Consider the following 18,224-nt stretch of genomic DNA (forward strand, 5'->3'; position numbering starts at 1 on the left):
CGACTGCAGCTGATCAACAAAAGTTTTCCAACATTCCCGTTTGACAGAAATCAATATAATGGTTGACTTCTGTCAAACAGGAGTGGATACGCATGAATTGAATTTCAGCCGCTCCCTGTTAAAATGGCCAACTTTCGATCCGTCTATGTCCAGGTTAAAGTGGCTGTAAAGGCAGAAGAAGGGTCTTTACCCTAATGCCGGCGGGGGACCCCAGAAAAGGAGGTTCAGGGTTGCTTTGTGCAAAACCACAGAGCAGGTAAGTATTACATGTTTGTTATTTAAATTAAAAAAAAAAATACTGTAGGCTTTACAATCACTTTACGTGTTGGATATCGTAGCGGCCACCACAAAAATAAATACGCTGGAATTGTTGGTATTTTACACAATTGCTGTATTTGGATTTCTACTTGTGACTCTCGTTTCTTTCCAGCTGCAGTATTGTTGGCCACGGGTGGAAGGAACACAGTCCGTGTTGATGGGGGAATCCTTCCCGCAGTGCTGTTGTGTTCTGCCGACAGGGAGCCTTCCCTACCGACAGAACACGGTTACTGCTAGCTTCCATAGCCGGCGGAAGTCATCGTAAAATATCCGACAGGTTGGTTGTATCCAAGTCGATTTATCGACCTACTTGGTTAAAATCAGCCTGCCCATAGATGGATTGAATCTGGACCGTTCCCCGCTGAAGCACCCGAGAATTGATCCATCTATGGCCGGCTTAAGACATGCTCAGCTTCTTGGTATGTTTAGTACCCCAAGAATTATCAATAGTTTATCTTTCTTGTAAGTAAACATTGCTTTTATATCTCATAGATTTATACACTGTATCCTATATATACCGTATTGTGTATTTCAGATTGTTAGCCCAGTGTACAGAATATTTTGATCTGAGATGTCAGCTACTGGATGACTTGACTAGTAAGTGAAACGTTTTATAATGCTTGAAGTCACATCTGTCATTTAATTAGCAGACAGTTAATTAAAAACGCAATGTACATCAACCGAAAAAAAATAAATCATAAATGTTATTACCCGTTTGTTGTTTTCTCTGGAAATTGTTTGGTGTACTCAGGATTTATCCATTGTGTTTAGACTGTTGTGGGTGTCATTCATCTAAGTCCGTCTCTTGCACAGCCTGTTGCCTCTGTGCCTCCCTCACTCCTGGGACAACTGAAAACATTTCTTCCTCCTCCTTGTAGTGCCGGAATTGGTTCAGGAGCCTATCTGGGCAGCTGTTTACTCAAACATTTCCAATAATGGTTGCTGGAGTTGGATCTGTTTGCTCCCCTTGTAGCTTGATGAACCCACATTTACTATCTTTATTGCTATTTTATATTCCGCTTGAACAAAGTGACTTGTATAGAGCACTGGATTTTAGATTCTCCCTCTAATGCATATTCTAGTCTCAGTGGCAAGGTCTGCTTATCCAAGGTGTTCTCCTCCCCTGCATTAACCCCCCTGGCGGTATTCCCGAGTGTAGCTCGGGGTAAAGTTTCAGCACCACAAGCGGTAACCCCCCCCCGAGCTACACTCGGGAATACACTGCAGCGTTGCTCCGGGATCTCTTCTTCACTTACCTTGTCCTGCGCTCCCGCGATGTCCCCCCGGCATCTGTCTTCCGGGTTCCGTTCCCTGCAACATCGGGACGTACGGGGGATGGAACTGGTGGGAAATTAAAAAAATGTGAAAAAGTGACATTCACTAAATACACTAAAATCACATAGTATAACATTCCTGTATCAAACCATTTCACATACATTTTGTCCCGAGTGCTTTGTCCGGCGCCTTGCCTGCATTTTTACTGTTCTTTCTGCCTGGAAACTAAGAAACGTCCATGGCGTCCAAAAAGCGTCCCTTTAGGTCAGACGCGGTTTTAGACCGGCTAGAGAACAGCGATAGTAAATCAGAACCACTTGCAGAATTGAGTGATAATGATTGGTGGGGGAAATTTGTCATCAGACACTGAAAACGATTCTGCGACTTTGCTCAGCGATGTGCGAACTTCAAATTTCAGTGTTTTTGGTTTGATTACATTATTGAATTAATTGTAGTATTATATTATTTTTTATGATTATTAAGTTATAATTTATGATTTAGTGTTTCAAACTTTATCATACCCGGGATGTTTACTAGACTCTTGTTTGGACAGATTTCAGTGAGTGTTTCCTAAAAATGACAGGCCTACAATAAAAAAAGCAACATTTTTCCATGCAAAAAAAAAGGTACAGCTTTGAACACAGAAATATGGACATAATCAGACCGCTAGGGAGGTTAAAGAACCTGTGTTCGAGTTGGGGAGGGGATAGTTGGAAATTTGTCACTCTCCAACTTCCATAGTGCAGGGTTGATGTTATCCTTCTGTTGACAAGATCCCAAGGAATATGGAGTAGCCCAAATCTTTCAAAAAGACAACATCACAGTGAAGGGTCAGCTGCTCAAGAGATTTGGGCTACTCAGCATTTTCAAGATCTGATCCGAAAGATGACAGAAAACAGCACTGACACTGTAGTAATGGCACTGGGCAGGAAGGGGTAAATGTGAGGGGCGATCAAAGGGTTAACTATGTGCTGGGAGTGTTTTACTAGGGGGCGGGGGGGGGTGTGTGCTTCACTGTAAGCCCACTGATTGGGATGGCTGTGCTGTGCAGCGTGCCCAAGCTGACAGGGAGGAAGATTGTTTGTAAACAAAACAGTCTTCCTCCCCATCGGTGATTGTCGGTAATCACCGGGTGCTGGTGGGTATTCACTGGCCAGGACCCGGTGATTGACATCCGTGGCCGCGAATGGCTGTGAGGGTAGGGCGCGCACGTTGCTCAAATGCGCCCCCCTACCCGGAAATGCAAAGTCACTTATATATACGTGATTATGCGCACCAGTGCCGCCGGGTAGCAGTATAGCTGCTATACTGCGGCGGGGAAACGTTTAAGGCACAATTTTAGTTCTTTTGCGGCAGGAATGCTAGACTTGTTGCATGCATCGTTTTACTGTGGCTGACTGATCACATCTTCAGACGTGACATACTCAGTGGTGTAGCATTGTTTGTACCTAACAAGAGAGAGTAAAATAGAGGCAGAAAAAAAAGAGGGTAAAAGAGAAAGCAGATCTCCAATCACGTCCCCCACACACCACCCGGTGTTCTCTGAGGGCCTGGCTGGCATCGGACTGGTGGTGGAGTCCAGTGTGAGCTGTGTGCCACCTCCTCCTCCCACACTGCTAGGGAGTAGCCGGCTCTCCTCCCTACACGTGGGCCAGATAGAGTGGGGAGCTGCAGAGGAGCCGAAACTGGGATTGGTGAGGTCCCAACTGAAAGCTCTGCAAGGAGTCTGAGCGATAGCGGCAGCACTGGACACCGGGCAGCCGACGCCATGATTGCTGTGGATCTAATTTCAACACGCGCGTGCTACGCCACTGGACGTAGTACACATATTGGCTCAAATGCCATCATGTTTCAGGGGTTCTAATGGACTCCTCTTATTAGGGCTTAAATTCATCAGAAATGAAATGCAGAATTTCAATGGACATTGCAAATTATTATTATTATACAGGATTTATGGCGCCAACAGTTTGCTCAGCGCTTTACAATATAACGGGAGACAATACAGCAACAATACAGTTCAATACAAAAGGGATAGGAGGGCCCTGATCCTGGGAGCTTACAATCTAAGAGGGAGGGGATAGTGGTACAAAAGGTAGTAACTGTGGGAGATGGAGTGGTTGGAAGAGTAGAAGATTCCATTATTAGCTGAGGGCAGGACAGGCTTCCCTGAAGAGAGAGGTTTTCAGAGATCGCCTAAAAGTGAGCAGAGTAGGCGATAGTCTGATAAATTGGGGTAGAGAGTTCCAGAGGATGGGGGAAGCTCTGGAAAAGTCCTGGAAATGAGCATGGGAGGAGGAGACAAGGGAGCTAGAGAGCAGGAGGTCTTGTGAGGAGCGGAGAGGACAGTTTGGGTGATATTTAGTGACAAGATCGGTGATGTAATTTGGGGCATTATATTATTAGTTATATATGACTTTATATGTTATTGTTAGTGTTTTGAATTTTATCCGTTGGGCAATGGGAAGCCAGTGGAGGGATTGGCAGAGAGGGGTGGAGGACACTAAGTGGAGGTCAGTGGAGGGATTGGCAGAGAGGGGTGGAGGACACTAAGTGGAGGTCAGTGGAGGGATTGGCAGAGAGGGGTGGAGGTCAGTGGAGGGATTGGCAGAGAGGGGTGGAGGACACTAAGTGGAGATCAGTGGAGGGATTGGCAGAGAGGGGTGGAGGTCAGTGGAGGGATTGGCAGAGAGGGGTGGAGGACACTGAGTGGAGGCCAATGGAGGGATTGGCAGAGAGGGGAGGAGGACACTGAGTGGAGGACAGTGGAGGGATTGGCAGAGAGGGGTGGAGGACACTGAGTGGAGGACAGTGGAGGGATTGGCAGAGAGGGGTGGCAGATACAGAACAGATAGTAAGGTGGATGAGTCTGGCAGCAGCATTCATGATAGACTGAAGAGGGGATAGCCTGCAATGAGGTCGGCCAATGAGGAGGGAGTTACAATAGTCAAGGCGTGATATAACAAGGAAGTGAATAAGTTGCTTAGTGGTGTCCGTGGTTAGGAATGGTCGTATCTTGGAGATGTTGCGGAGGTGAAGTCTACAAGACTTCAAATAAACTGCAAGTTTGACTTGTTTGGCACTCTTACATTAACCCAGTGTTTCTCAACTCCAGTCCTTATGGACCCCCAACAGGTCATGTTTTCAGGATTTCCCTCAGATGAAACAGCTGTGGTAATTACTAAGGCAGTGAAACTGATCAAATCACCTGTGCAAAATAATGGAAATCCTGAAAACATGACCTGTTGGGGGTCCATGAGGACTGGAGTTGAGAAACACTGCATTAACCCAAGTCTGTGTACATTCGCCGGCTGCCTCACTCAAGTCCATAGACCCTTTGATGTCCTCAGTAGGGACACCCAGCGCTCTAAAACCTCTTCCTACCTCTGAAAGAATTTCCACCTTAACGTCTTTTCCTGTATTGTCCCCTCACAGCAACAGAGATGGAGCAGCTGAGCATTAGCCCAGCAACCATGTTAGAAGACGAGATCATGTGGTTGGATAACTTTGAGCCGAACCGCACGGCGGAGTGTGAGACCAGCGAGGCGGACAACGTGTGGCTGGCCGGTCACCTCCGGCTTATAAAGACGCTGTTGTCTCTGTGTGGAGCGGAGAAGGAAATGCTCGGTGAGTGCGCACCCCCCTGTTCGCTTGTCTGTTAACCCTGGTAATCCTCAGATATAACATTCCCCTTTCTGAATCATGTCTGTCCATGTTACTGTGTTCTCATTGTACAGGACCCTCTCTGATTAAACAGCTCCTGGATGACTTCCTTTTCCGAGCCTCCAGGATCATCCTGAACAGTCATTCACCGGCTGGCAGCGGGGCGCTCAGCCAGCAGGACTTCCACCCAAAGTAAGATGGCAGAAATCAGCCAGGTCAATGACTTCTTCCAGTATTTACTGGCTGTCTCATCCAGCACAAAGCTCCGCCCGCACAGCTGCATCATTCATTCAGTTTCCTGTGAATGAATAGACTACAAGTACCGTCTGCCATTGTGGCAGGTTGCTTGCAGTTCCCAATGAACTGCGAGGGCGCTGGTGAGCAAACTCGCTCACTGATTCTTCCTGCCACTTAGTAACTTTCTGCCTGTACAGGAGGTATGGGCAGACAGCTGACTGACAGTCTGCAGGATTCTGGCATTGCACCCGCAATCTGAGGATCGCTGTTACAATGCTTTACAGGATGCAAAGTACACTTTTTTTCTTTCTTTCTTTCTTTTTTTTTTTTTTTAACTAAAGGGGTACTTTGCATTAGTTCCCTATAAATTCCGTAGTAAAGGTTAAGTATCGAAATGTTATTTTGAGGCCTGCAAAATCCCTTAAATGGACCAGCCAGATATAAGGAGTAACATTTTTTACCCTTTTTTAAAAAAAAAAAACATTTTTTATCAAAGTGGAACTACACTGTATCTGAACACACTATTTTATTTGTTTTTAATATTGAAAAGAAAACCCCCCGTCCATCCCTTTCTCCATGCTTCATTTTGTTTAGAAATCACTTTGAAAAAACTCTCTCTAGCATTTCTGTCCGTGGCCATCTTGAGTAAGGGCAGATGATTCGTGCAGCATTTACTTCCTGGAATCCATCTGCCCTTAGTTCAAGCATGCATACAGGAGAGTGTGCTTAGCTGAGAACCTTGGCTTTTTTTTTTTATCAAAGTGGAACTACACTGTATCTGAACACACTATTTTATTTGTTTTTAATATTCAGAAGAAAACCCCCCCCATCCATCCCTTTCTCCATGCTTCATTTTGTTGTGAAATCACTTTGAAAAAACGCTCCCTAGCATTTCTGTCCGTGGCCATCTTGAATAAGGGCAGATGATTCATGCAGCATTTACTTCCTGGAATCCATCTGTCCTTAGTTCAAGCATGCATACAGGAGATTGTGCTTAGCTGAGAACCTTACCCCCCGAAAACTCCTGGGATGTATGACATCATTTGCCTAGGCAAGAAACCAGGAAGTAATCCAAAGAAAAAAACATTTTTAAACAAGTGAATATTATATACTTTATTTACTATTGCTGGCAGCACGAAGGTTTAAAATGTTGATTGGGAGACTGAAGTTCCACTTTAAGATGCCCTTTAACCCCTTCATGCCTAAGGGTAAAACAAATCTTAATGCCTAAGCACAATTTTGCAACGTTGACATGTGTTAGTAAAACCGTCCATATCATCACAACCACTTTGTACATCCAGGTGGATTATACCGCGTTTTTTTCAGGACAAATTGGGCTTTCATATGGTGGTAAATGGTAATGGATATCTCCTGATTTTTTTTATTATCAAAGGAAAATTGGCCCAAAATAGTAAAAAAAAAAAATATATATATATATATATATATATATATATATATATATTTATATATTTATTTTATTTTTATTTAGCTGTGTGTTTCTTGTTACTACCATAACCTACCACCAAAGAACAAACCAAAATACATTTTCCAGCTCTTGACAATCGCAGCGATACCATATATGTGTATGTTATTTGTTGTTTGTACCCGTAGTACAGCCTAGAAACAATAGTGCACAATTTTGTTTTTGTTTTTTTTACCTAAAACACACTGATACCAATTTTTTTTTTTTAATCCTGATCTTTGACCCTGACCTTGACCCAAACACTAACCCTGGCATTGAACTAGATCACACCTTGATCTAGATGTTTTTTTTATTTTTGATTTACTTTTTTAATATTTATTTTTACAAACATTTTTTATCCCCTCTATGCCAGGAGTTAGAGGGATACAATGCATCTCTCTCCTCCATTCATAGAGAGAGAAAAAAAACAAGGGGGTCGGACTGTACAGTGACTGATCACTGTGATAGCCAATCAGAGGCTATCACAGCGATCATGTGACCCGGAATCGGGAGTCCCGGGTTCCGATCGTTAGAACGGGACCCGGTGTTCTCAGTGACACCGCAGTCTTTGTGCTGGGAACGCGCTCCCAGCACAAAGACAGGTATGCAAATATGCGGCCCCACGGAAAAATAAAACAGTTCTGTGAGGCCGCATATTTGTGTTACGTCGGCGCCAAGGGGTTAAATGTACTCTTTGTTATGCCTGCTGTCTAGTTATCCCTTTCATTCTCTTCCTGTGTTCTAGGTGTAGTTCTGTAAACAGTCGACTGGCGGCATACGAAGTTCTGGTGATGCTGTCGGAGAGCTCAGTGGCCAATCTGCAGCTTATCACCAAGGAACTCTTATCGATGCACCATCAGGTGGACCCTGCGCTCACCAAGGAGTTTGATGTGAGTGTAAATGTTAGAGACGCTTTGGGGCTGATGTACTAAAAGTTAAAGAGTGCAAAATCTGGTGCAGCTGTTCATAGCAGCCAATCGGATTCTAGATTCAGCTTGTTCAATTAAGCTTTGACAAAAAAAAAAAAACAAAAGACTGGAAGCTGATTGGTTTCTATGCAGCGCTGCACTAGATTTTGAGCACTCCAGTTTTAGTAAATCAACCCAATGAGAGCAAAGTGATGGTGTCTGGAGATATTCCCACACTCTTGGCTTTTATATTTACTAGTGGTGCGCCGAAATGAAAATTCAAAATGCACTTGGCCAAAAAACCAAAATGCGGTTTTTAAAAATGAATATATATATATTTTTTTTTTTTTGGAAAAAAATACACTGCGATTGTAAAAAACAATATATATACCCCAATTTTTTTTGTAAAATATGCAAGAGGATGTTACGGCGAGTAAGTAGATACCCAACATGTCACGCTTTGGATTGGCGTGATACTTAAAAATCTCCATGGGTGATGCTTTAATCATTTCTACAGGTTAGCAGTGTAAAGTTACAGAGGAGGTCCAGTGTGAGAATGATTGCTCTTGCTTGGATGTTCGTGGCGATACCTCGCGTGTGTGGTTTGAACACCATTTTCATATGTGGGCGTGGCCTACGTTTGCGTTCACCACTATGTGTGAGCACGGGGGGTCGGGGGCACTTTAAACTTTTAAAAAAAAGATGTATTTAATTTTTTTTGTTTAGTTTTGTTGTTTTTTTTTTTTTTTTTTTTTTTTTTATGCACTGTTCCTTTAAAAAAAAATTTTAATCCTTTTTATTCTTATCACAAGAGATGCGTGCATCCCCTGTGATAGAAATAATTAGTGACAGGTCCTCTTTATGGAGAAATATGGGGTCAATAAGACCCCACATCTCCTCTGCAAGGTAAAGCCTTGGATCAAAAAAAAAAAAAACATTGATCTAGGTCAGGGGTAGGCAACCTGCGGCTCTCTAGCTGTTGTGGAACTACATTTCCCATGAGGCATTTTTAAAGATGACAAAACTGACAGTTACAGCTATGACTTGCAGAGGCATGATGGAACTTGTAGTCCTGCAGCTCTCGGGTTGCCTACCCCTGGTCTAGTCCTTTAAAAAAAAAAAAATGGCCAAAATGGGAAGTGACATAGCTCCAGTCCTCCAAGGGCATAGAGATCTGTGGCGGCTATCTTTGCTTCACACATCTCTGTGCCAAGCGCCGGGATCCATGGTTTCTCAGGTAAGGCTGAACTGGCAAGGGGCGGGTTTTTTTCGCCACCTATATCAGTGTTTTTTTTTTCATTTCGGTCGAAAGGGGTGTTTTCGGCCAAAACGTTTCGGCCACTGAAGTTTCAGTGCATCCCTGATATTTACTAAACAATGTTCCTTCAGCACCCCCCCGCTTGAAGCATCCCAGCATATCTGAACTTCAGTGTCGAATGGTGCTGACGCTTAGACTAGGGGATGACCGCATGAGTTCCTCACATGACAGTGTTCGGACGTCGTGATTGGCCGCTCAGACCCCAGCATTGTCAAAATGGAGAGCTCATCTGCTCACTCATACCGGCAGTGTGGGAAGCAGGGTTGGACTGACAACTCATGGGGCCCCTGGGCAATAGGAGATCATGGGGCCCCCGTGTCCTTGCCCAAACTCAAAAAAAGCCTATGAAAAAGGTACCAGGGGCATCTCATGGGGCCCCCTACTGACCCCGGGCCCTCGGGCAGTGCCCAAGTTTCCAAATGGTCCGCCCCTGGTGGGAAGACAAACTGGGCATATCGCTGGGTGTATATAACAGGTTGGAGGAGTTGTGAACTATCTACAGACACTAACTTTGGCTCGGTTGATCAAAGTGACCGTGTTTATTTACCACTTCCTGTCCGGCCCATGTACATAAACAGCCGGGCAGGAGCAATGCAGGAGTGGGTGGCCATTTATAAATGTCCTCACGCATTACCTGCATGTGCGCGTGGCACCGTGATCGGTGCCTGCTGTGTCTGGAGGATACAGCAGAACACTGATCGCTGTACAGGACCTCTGTGTGAGGTCCTGATCATGTGATCACTGATTGGCCAATCAGTGATCACATGAAGAGTAGTAAGCAAGATGTCACTTCTGACATCATTGCTTACTACTAGTGAAATCTGTGAATGACCACAGAGGTCACATGGTACAGGGCCATTCACAACAGCCTTGTACCATGTGACAAGCTGTGACCAATCACAGCTCTCACAGTATTTCTCAATGGCTGCAAGAATGCAGCCAGAGAGAAGGAGAAATGATTGCTTTTACAGCCTCTGTGGGTGTAAAAGCAATCGGTGTAAAGACAAAAAAAATCTTCTTCACCCCCCACAAGTAGTACAGTGTCACCATGGTTGACCGTATGTTAAAAAAAAAAAAAAAAATAATATAAAAATGTAAAAAACGTTTTTGAAAAATTATGATTGTTGGTTATAAACTAATTTGGGGTTTGTTTTTTTTAACTAAAAAGATAGCTGAATGCATTTTGGCCAATATTTATGAAGAAATTGTTTGCAACAGTTTATAAGAAAAACCCTTTTTTGTTTTCAAAATGTATGGACGTTTTTTATTTATATAGCAAAAAAATAAAAATCCCCAGTGGTGAATAAATACCACCAAAATAAAGTTTTATCTGTCTAAAAAAAAAAATGCTACAAAATTCATATGGGTACAGTGTTGCATGACCGCGCAATTGTCATTCAAAGTGCGACAGCGCTGAAAGCTGAAAATTGGCCTGGACAGGAAGGGGGTAAAAGTGTCCGGACTGGAAGGGGGTAAAAGTGTCCGGACTGGAAGGGGGGTGAAAGTGTCTGAACTGGAAGGGGGGTGAACGTGTCCGGACTGGAAGGGGGTGAAAGTGTCCGGACTGGAAGGGGGGAAAGTGTCCGGACTGGAAGGGGGGAAAGTGTCCGGACTGGAAGGGGGGGGAAAGTGTCCGGACTGGAAGGGGGGGGGAAAGTGTCCGGACTGGAAGGGGGGGGGAAAGTGTCCGGACTGGAAGGGGGTGAAAGTGTCCGGACTGGAAGGGGGTGAAAGTGTCCGGACTGGAAGGGGGTGAAAGTGTCCGGACTGGAAGGGGGTGAAAGTGTCCGGACTGGAAGGGGGTGAAAGTGTCCGGACTGGAAGGGGGTGAAAGTGTCCGGACTGGAAGGGGGGGAAAGTGTCCGGACTGGAAGGGGGGGAAAGTGTCCGGACTGGAAGGGGGGGAAAGTGTCCGGACTGGAAGGGGGGTGAAAGTGTCCGGACTGGAAGGGGGGTGAAAGTGTCCGGACTGGAAGGGGGGGGAAAGTGTCCGGACTGGAAGGGGGGGGAAAGTGTCCGGACTGGAAGGGGGGGAAAGTGTCCGGACTGGAAGGGGGGGAAAGTGTCCGGACTGGAAGGGGGGGAAAGTGTCCGGACTGGAAGGGGGGGAAAGTGTCCGGACTGGAAGGGGGGGAAAGTGTCCGGACTGGAAGGGGGGGAAAGTGTCCGGACTGGAAGGGGGGGAAAGTGTCAGGACTGGACTGGAGGGGGGTGAACGTGTCCAGACTGGACTGGAGGGGGGTGAACGTGTCCGGACTGGAAGGGGGGGAAAGTGTCCGGACTGGAAGGGGGGGAAAGTGTCCGGACTGGAAGGGGGGGAAAGTGTCCGGACTGGAAGGGGGGGAAAGTGTCCGGACTGGAAGGGGGGAAAGTGTCCGGACTGGACTGGAGGGGGGTGAACGTGTCCGGACTGGAAGGGGGGGGAAGTGTCCGGACTGGAAGGGGGCGGGGGGGAAGTGTCCGGACTGGAAGGGGGGGGGGGAAAGTGTCCGGACTGGAAGGGGGGGGGGGAGTGTCCGGACTGGAAGGGGGTAAATTGTTAAGGACATTTTATCCCAATGATGTATGACTTTGTATCCTCCTTTATTGTTGCAGTATCTGCCACCTGTGGACAGCAGGTCTAATTCGGGTTTTGTCGGACTGAAGAATGGAGGAGCGACCTGTTACATGAATGCTGTCTTTCAGCAGCTGTACATGCAGCCTGGCCTCCCTGAGGTCCGGTAATCATTTCAAATTCTGGTTGGGGGGTCTGTGTGTTGATCATGTTCAGCAAACTGATTTAGGAACAGATAACTGATGAACGGCAGTGCTTGACTATGCTGGGCACTGCTACTGGCCATTTAAAGTGTGGTTATTACTTTGAGATTCTTCAATGTCTGCCTACCAGTATTCACCATTAAAGTGTTACTAAACCCCCCGCAGTACAATCAGTCTGTAGATGCAGGAAAGCATGCTTGTTATACTCACTGTGGAACCTAAGGGGTTAATTCTCAGCATTGTGTAAAAAGCCTGTTTGATCCTGTCTTCTCTGATCCTCCCCTTCTGTCCCCTACCATCTGCCATAGCACAGAGCAGCAGTGGAAAGTGTGCACATGCTCTGTTTGGTGTGTATTGCTAGAAACGTTTTTTTGGGATGTGGGAGGAGGGGTGTATGTGCTCGGCAAAGGACCAATCAGCGCTGTCCAGACAGAGGGTCAGGGGTCATGCAGCCTCATAGGACAGTCAGAGGAGAAGCAAAACGTCTCCTACAAGCTTTATCCAGTGCTCTGCTGGACTTCTGTGTACTGTGGGAGACCAGATACAGTGAATGCGGGGTCCAGGGAGAGCGGATATAGTGAATGCAGGGTCCGAGGAGACCTGATATAGTGAATGCAGGGTCCGGGGAGAGCAGATATAGTGAATGCAGGGTCCGGGGAGAGCAGATATAGTGAATGCGGGGTCCGGGGAGACCGGATATAGTGAATGCGGGGTCCGGGGAGACCGGATATAGTGAATGCAGGGTCCGGGGAGACCGGATATAGTGAATGCGGGGTCCGGGGAGAGCGGATATAGTGAATGCGGGGTCCGGGGAGAGCGGATATAGTGAATGCAGGGTCCGGGGAGAGCGGATATAGTGAATGCAGGGTCCGGGGAGAGCGGATATAGTGAATGCAGAGTACGGGGAGACCAGATATAGTGAATGCAGGGTCCAGGGAGAGCGGATATAGTGAATGCAGAGTCCGGGGAGACCAGATATAGTGAATGCAGGGTCCGGGGAGAGCGGATATAGTGAATGCAGGGTCCGGGGAGAGCAGATATAGTGAATGCAGGGTCCGGGGAGAGCAGCTATAGTGAATGCAGGGTCCAGGGGGAGAGAGCGGATATAGTGAATGCGGGGTCCGGGGAGAGCGGCTATAGTGAATGCAGGGTCCAGGGGGAGAGAGCGGATATAGTGAATGCGGGGTCCAGGGGGAGAGAGCGGATATAGTGAATGCGGGGTCCAGGGGGAGAGAGCGGATATAGTGAATGCGGGGTCCAGGGGGAGAGAGCGGATATAGTGAATGCAGGGTCCAGGGGGAGAGAGCGGATATAGTGAATGCAGGGTCCAGGGGGAGAGAGCGGATATAGTGAATGCGGGGTCCGAGGAGAGCGGATATAGTGAATGCGGGGTCCGGGGAGAGCAGATATAGTGAATGCGGGGTCCAGGGAGAGAGCGGATATAGTGACTGCGGGGTCCGGGGAGAGAGCGGATATAGTGAATGCGGGGTCCGGGGAGAGAGGCGATATAGTGAATGCAGGGTCCGGGGAGAGCGGATATAGTGAATGCAGGGTCCGGGGAGAGCGGATATAGTGAATGCAGGGTCCGGGGAGAGCGGATATAGTGAATGCAGGGTCCTGGGTTTAGTAACACTTTAAATATCACATATTGTACAGCAGGGCTCAACAAATTCCAGGTACCAGGTTGCCATGGCAACTAGATATTGCTTCCTGGCGCCTGGGCTTTTGTCATCCCATTCACTGTTGCAGGGATGCACAATTTGTATCTCTATACCACCTGAGCACATTGCCAGTCTGTGGGAGCCAGAATTATTGTTGGTTGGTAGGGGATCAAATACTTCTTTTACTCACTGAACTGCAACTCATTTAGCTCTTGAGCATTAATTCATTTCAGTTGTCAGTAGAAATTATTATTCTGGCCAATTAAATGAATTAATTCCCAAGTGTCTGACGCATGTAAATTGAAATGAATTACCGCTCGAGCTAAACGAGTCTCGCGTTACAAGCGGCAAGCCTTTTTCTCTGCCAAAGCTTTACTGCTCCTGGATTCACTTCTGTGGGGTTTTTCTTTGTTGGTTTTTTTGGGGGTTTTTTTTTTGTAAAAGCATTAGACAATTTTAAAAGCATCAGGTTTTTTTTTTCTGCCAAAACGCTGCTGCAGAGAGGAGGAAAGGCTTCCAGGAGAGTTTACATGAGGCCTTAGGCTGGATACCTTACATATAGGACAGGGGAAGGCAAACTTAGAGAGGTGGAGATCTACCTGAACAACACTGGGGAAGTCAAAGATCCCCGGGCACAGTGTCCTGTTAGGGCCAGCTCACACCAGAACACGGAGCCACAAAGGCATGTTCCATGTGCATCTCCTGCACCACATTCAAAACACACGGCCTTTGAGCTCTACTGCAGGTGCCAATACATTGTTAATCCCAAACGTAGATCACAAATGCAGTGTTTGCAGTATCATGCGATTTGGCGTAGTGCATGCACTAACAGTAGGAGCCTCCTGCGCTTCTAAATACGCAATGATATAGAGGTGGGGGGGCTGCTAGCACCCAACCATATACCAAATGGATGCTGCAGTAGACAAATGTGTGTGTATATATGTGTATGTATGTATGTATGTATATATGTGTGTGTATATATATATATATATTGCAGCGCTACCCTGTCTAGTGTATGCACTTCTTTTCTTGCAGCTCCATCAAATAAATTGGCTGTAAAATCGCACCACACTGAATCGCCCAAGAACGTGGTGCAGGCTCCACTGAATAGTGATCCACGTGCAGATTGCTTTGCAGAGGTGTTTTGGCAGGTGGTGAGGATCCTGCAATGGTTGTACTACCAAACTACAATTGCGTGCATTGCACAGCAGTTATAGGTTTAAATCAGCTTCTTCACCACCTGTCAAACATGCTTAGATCTCTTTTCACAGAAGCAGCAGAGCCGTCGCGCTTGTAAACTAGCCCTTTGTTGCATTTGGCAGCGGAACCCTTAGGGCTTGCTTACACGTAAGGTTGGGGTTGGTAGCTGTTATTGTGCATCTCTATGGGCACAATAGCAGTGATGTGGGCATAATAGCATCTTTGTCTTGTGCCCACCTAGCTGCCGTCGTGGCCCGCCTAGCTGCCGTCGGGGCCCGCCTAGCTGCCGTCGGGGCCCGCCTAGCTGCCGTCGGGGCCCGCCTAGCTGCCGTCGCGGCCCGCCTAGCTGCCGTCGCGGCCCGCCTAGCTGCCGACGCGGCCCGCCTAGCTGCCGCGCTTACACGTAAGGTTGGGGTTGGTAGCTGTTATTGTGCATCTCTATGGGCACAATAGAAGTGATGTGGGCATAATAGCATCTTTATGTCTTGTGTCCATCTAGCTGCCGTCGTGGCAATCTAGCTAATATGGTAGCCATCTAGCTAATATAGTAGCCATCTAGATGCTGTTGTGCAGCTATATGGGCACAGTAGCAGCTATATGAGCACAATAGCATCTTTGTTGTTGTGCCCATATAGATTCTTTTGTGCCCACATTGCGTTCACCGTGCCCTATTATACCCACCGACCTTAACCTCTTGCAGCGCTGCCAGCTGCTGTGGATCCCACTACCAGGAATTAGTGGTGGAATGCTGTTGGTATCACTTTGCCTGACATTGCAGCCGGCACTATAGAGGAGGAATCGGCTTATGCGACAGACTGATGCCTCCGCAGCCGCCTGCTACCTCCTTCCACGCCTCTCTCCTTCCACGCCTCTCTCCTTCCACGACTCTCTCCTTCCACGCCTCTCTCCTTCCGCAGCTGTATGTTACCTCCTTCCACACCTCTCTCCTTCCACGCCTCTCTCCTTCCGCAGCCGTATGTTACCTCCTTCCACACCTCTCTCCTTCCACGCCTCTCTCCTTCCGCAGCCGTATGTTACCTCCTTCCACGCCTCTCTCCTTCCGCAGCCGTATGTTACCTCCTTCCACGCCTCTCTCCTTCCACGCCTCTCTCCTTCCGCAGCCGTATGTTACCTCCTTCCACGCCTCTCTCCTTCCACGCCTCTCTCCTTCCGCAGCCGCCTGTTACCTCCTTCCACGCCTCTCTCCTTCCGCAGCCGCCTGTTACCTCCTGCCATGCCTCTCTCCTTCCACGCCTCTCTCCTTCCACGCCTCTCTCCTTCCACGCCTCTCTCCTTCCGCAGCCGCCTGTTACCTCCTGCCATGCCTCTCTCCTTCCACGCCTCTCTCCTTCCGCAGCCGCCTGTTACCTCCTGCCATGCCTCTCTCCTTCCACGCCTCTCTCCTTCCACGCCGGCCGCTGCCTTCGTCAACGCTCACTGACAGATCCGCAAGCCCAGGACCAATCTACTAGTTACCTGGCCGCGATCGACTGCCACCCAGGATGTAGGATTTTGGACACTTGGCGACTCTACTATTCGCTGTGCCCCTTGCAGTGTACAACTGGCTTGTCGGTGTTTAGCAATAATTGTTGTAAATCCAGCGTAGTTCCCATGTCCCATTTTTCTTCTTTATTGTTATGTTTAGATGATTGTTTTAGTCTCTGTTTTGAGCTCATGGGATTTATTATGTCGTTCAGACCTTGCTGTCTATGGAAGATGAAACCGATAATCCAGACGAGAGCGTCTTCTATCAAATCCAATCTCTGTTTGGCCACCTGATGGAGAGCAAATTGCAGTACTATGTGCCTGAGAACTTCTGGAAGGTGTGTTCACAGCCCCATACATTGGGGAAATGTTTACATTGAAAGATGGGGTGAAGTCCAGATGTGAATGTCATTTAAACACCTGCTAAGGTACAGCACAGGAGTTGGATGCAGTGTTGCACATTCTGCCTTTCCATTGGTAACAGAGAAAAAAAAATCAGTACTTGTCAGGATTGTAGGCAGAATACGTTACCATTTCTGTAAAACAGCAGCACTTCCTGTGACGGTTGCGTGGCGTCAGATCCCAGCCCTTCGTACCAACTTGTGACCGAAGGACCAGCCGATCTCAGACCGCGCTGTCACTTGCGTAACAATGCCACTCTTAGCTGTGCCCTGCACAAAGATTTTCCAGCTCACGGGACCACAGTCTATGTGCCAGCAGCCTGAGAGCGATTGTTACTGGGTCTGGTTAATTACGCAATTAACCCTTCACACTGCCACCACCTCCTTTTTACAGAGAAGGAGGAAACTCACAAATCTTAGCAGTAACACTATGATGTTAATATAATCGTCTGTAATACACCCTGTCACCGCAGACAGATATATTCAGAGGATTATCGCATACAGTAGCACTCTTCAGAGACAGGGATTCTTTAGTTTGCATTAAAAGCTTTAGAAACAGTAAATATTAGTGAATATAGTGAATGCGGGGTCCAGGCAGACCGGATATAGTGAATGCAGGGCCCAGGCAGAGCGGATTTAGTGCATGCAGAGTCCGTGGAGAGCGGATATAGTGAATGCAGGGTCCGTGGAGAGTGGATATAGTGAATGCAGGGTCCGGGGAGAGCGGATATAGTGAATGCAGGGTCCGTGGAGAGCGGATATAGTGAATGCAGGGTCCGTGGAGAGCAGATATAGTGAATGCAGGGTCCGTGGAGAGCGGATATAGTGAATGCAGGGTCCGGGGAGACCGGATATAGTGAATGCGGGGTCCGGGGAGAGCGGATATAGTGAATGCAGGGTCCAGGGAGACCAGATATAGTGAATGCAGGGTCCGGGGAGACCAGATATAGTGAATGCAGGGTCCGGGGAGACCAGATATAGTGAATGCAGGGTCCGGGGAGACCAGATATAGTGAATGCAGGGTCTGGGGAGACCAGATATAGTGAATGCAGGGTCCAGGGAGAGCGGATATAGTGAATGCAGGGTCTAGGGAAAGCGGATATAGCAAATGTGGGGTCCACAAGGACTGGATAGAATGAATGCAGGGTCCGGGGAGACCGGATAGCGTGAATGCGGGGTCCGGGGAGACAGGATAGAGTGAATGCAGGGTCCGGGGAGACAGGATAGAGTGAATGCGGGGTCCGGGGAGACCGGATAAAGTAAATGCGGGGTCCGGGGAGATCGGATATAGTGAATGTGGGGTCCGGGGAGACCGGATATAGTGAATGTGGGGTCCGGGGAGACCGGATGGAGTGAATGCAGGGTCCGGGGAGACCGGATGGAGTGAATGCAGGGTCCGGGGAGACCGGATATAGTCAATGCAGGGACTGGGGAGACCAGATATTGTGAATGCAGGGTCCACAAGGACTGGATAGAATGAATGCAGGGTCCGGGGAGACCGGATAGAGTGAATGCGGGGTCCAAAGAGACCGGATAGAGTGA

At 47.7% G+C, this 18,224-nt stretch overlaps 1 protein-coding gene across 4 annotated transcripts in view; it reads left to right on the plus strand.

Moving 5' to 3' along the window:
- The window catches only part of USP24 (ubiquitin specific peptidase 24), a 167,293-nt gene that overhangs the window by 90,134 nt on the left and 58,935 nt on the right, over positions 1 to 18,224 (plus strand). For all 4 annotated transcript variants that reach the window (XM_089660267.1, XM_089660268.1, XM_089660269.1 and 1 more), the window contains exons 36-41: positions 854 to 915; positions 5,026 to 5,217; positions 5,328 to 5,445; positions 7,698 to 7,842; positions 11,774 to 11,893; positions 16,494 to 16,619. In XM_089660267.1, the coding sequence (XP_089516393.1) occupies positions 854 to 915; positions 5,026 to 5,217; positions 5,328 to 5,445; positions 7,698 to 7,842; positions 11,774 to 11,893; positions 16,494 to 16,619 (763 nt within the window). The remainder of the gene's footprint in view (positions 1 to 853; positions 916 to 5,025; positions 5,218 to 5,327; positions 5,446 to 7,697; positions 7,843 to 11,773; positions 11,894 to 16,493; positions 16,620 to 18,224) is intronic.

This window comes from Staurois parvus, unplaced genomic scaffold (genome assembly GCF_062004578.1).
Source record: "Staurois parvus isolate SC_StPar_1 unplaced genomic scaffold, SC_StPar_1.0 ptg001221l, whole genome shotgun sequence".
NCBI classification, from domain to species: domain Eukaryota; kingdom Metazoa; phylum Chordata; class Amphibia; order Anura; family Ranidae; genus Staurois; species Staurois parvus.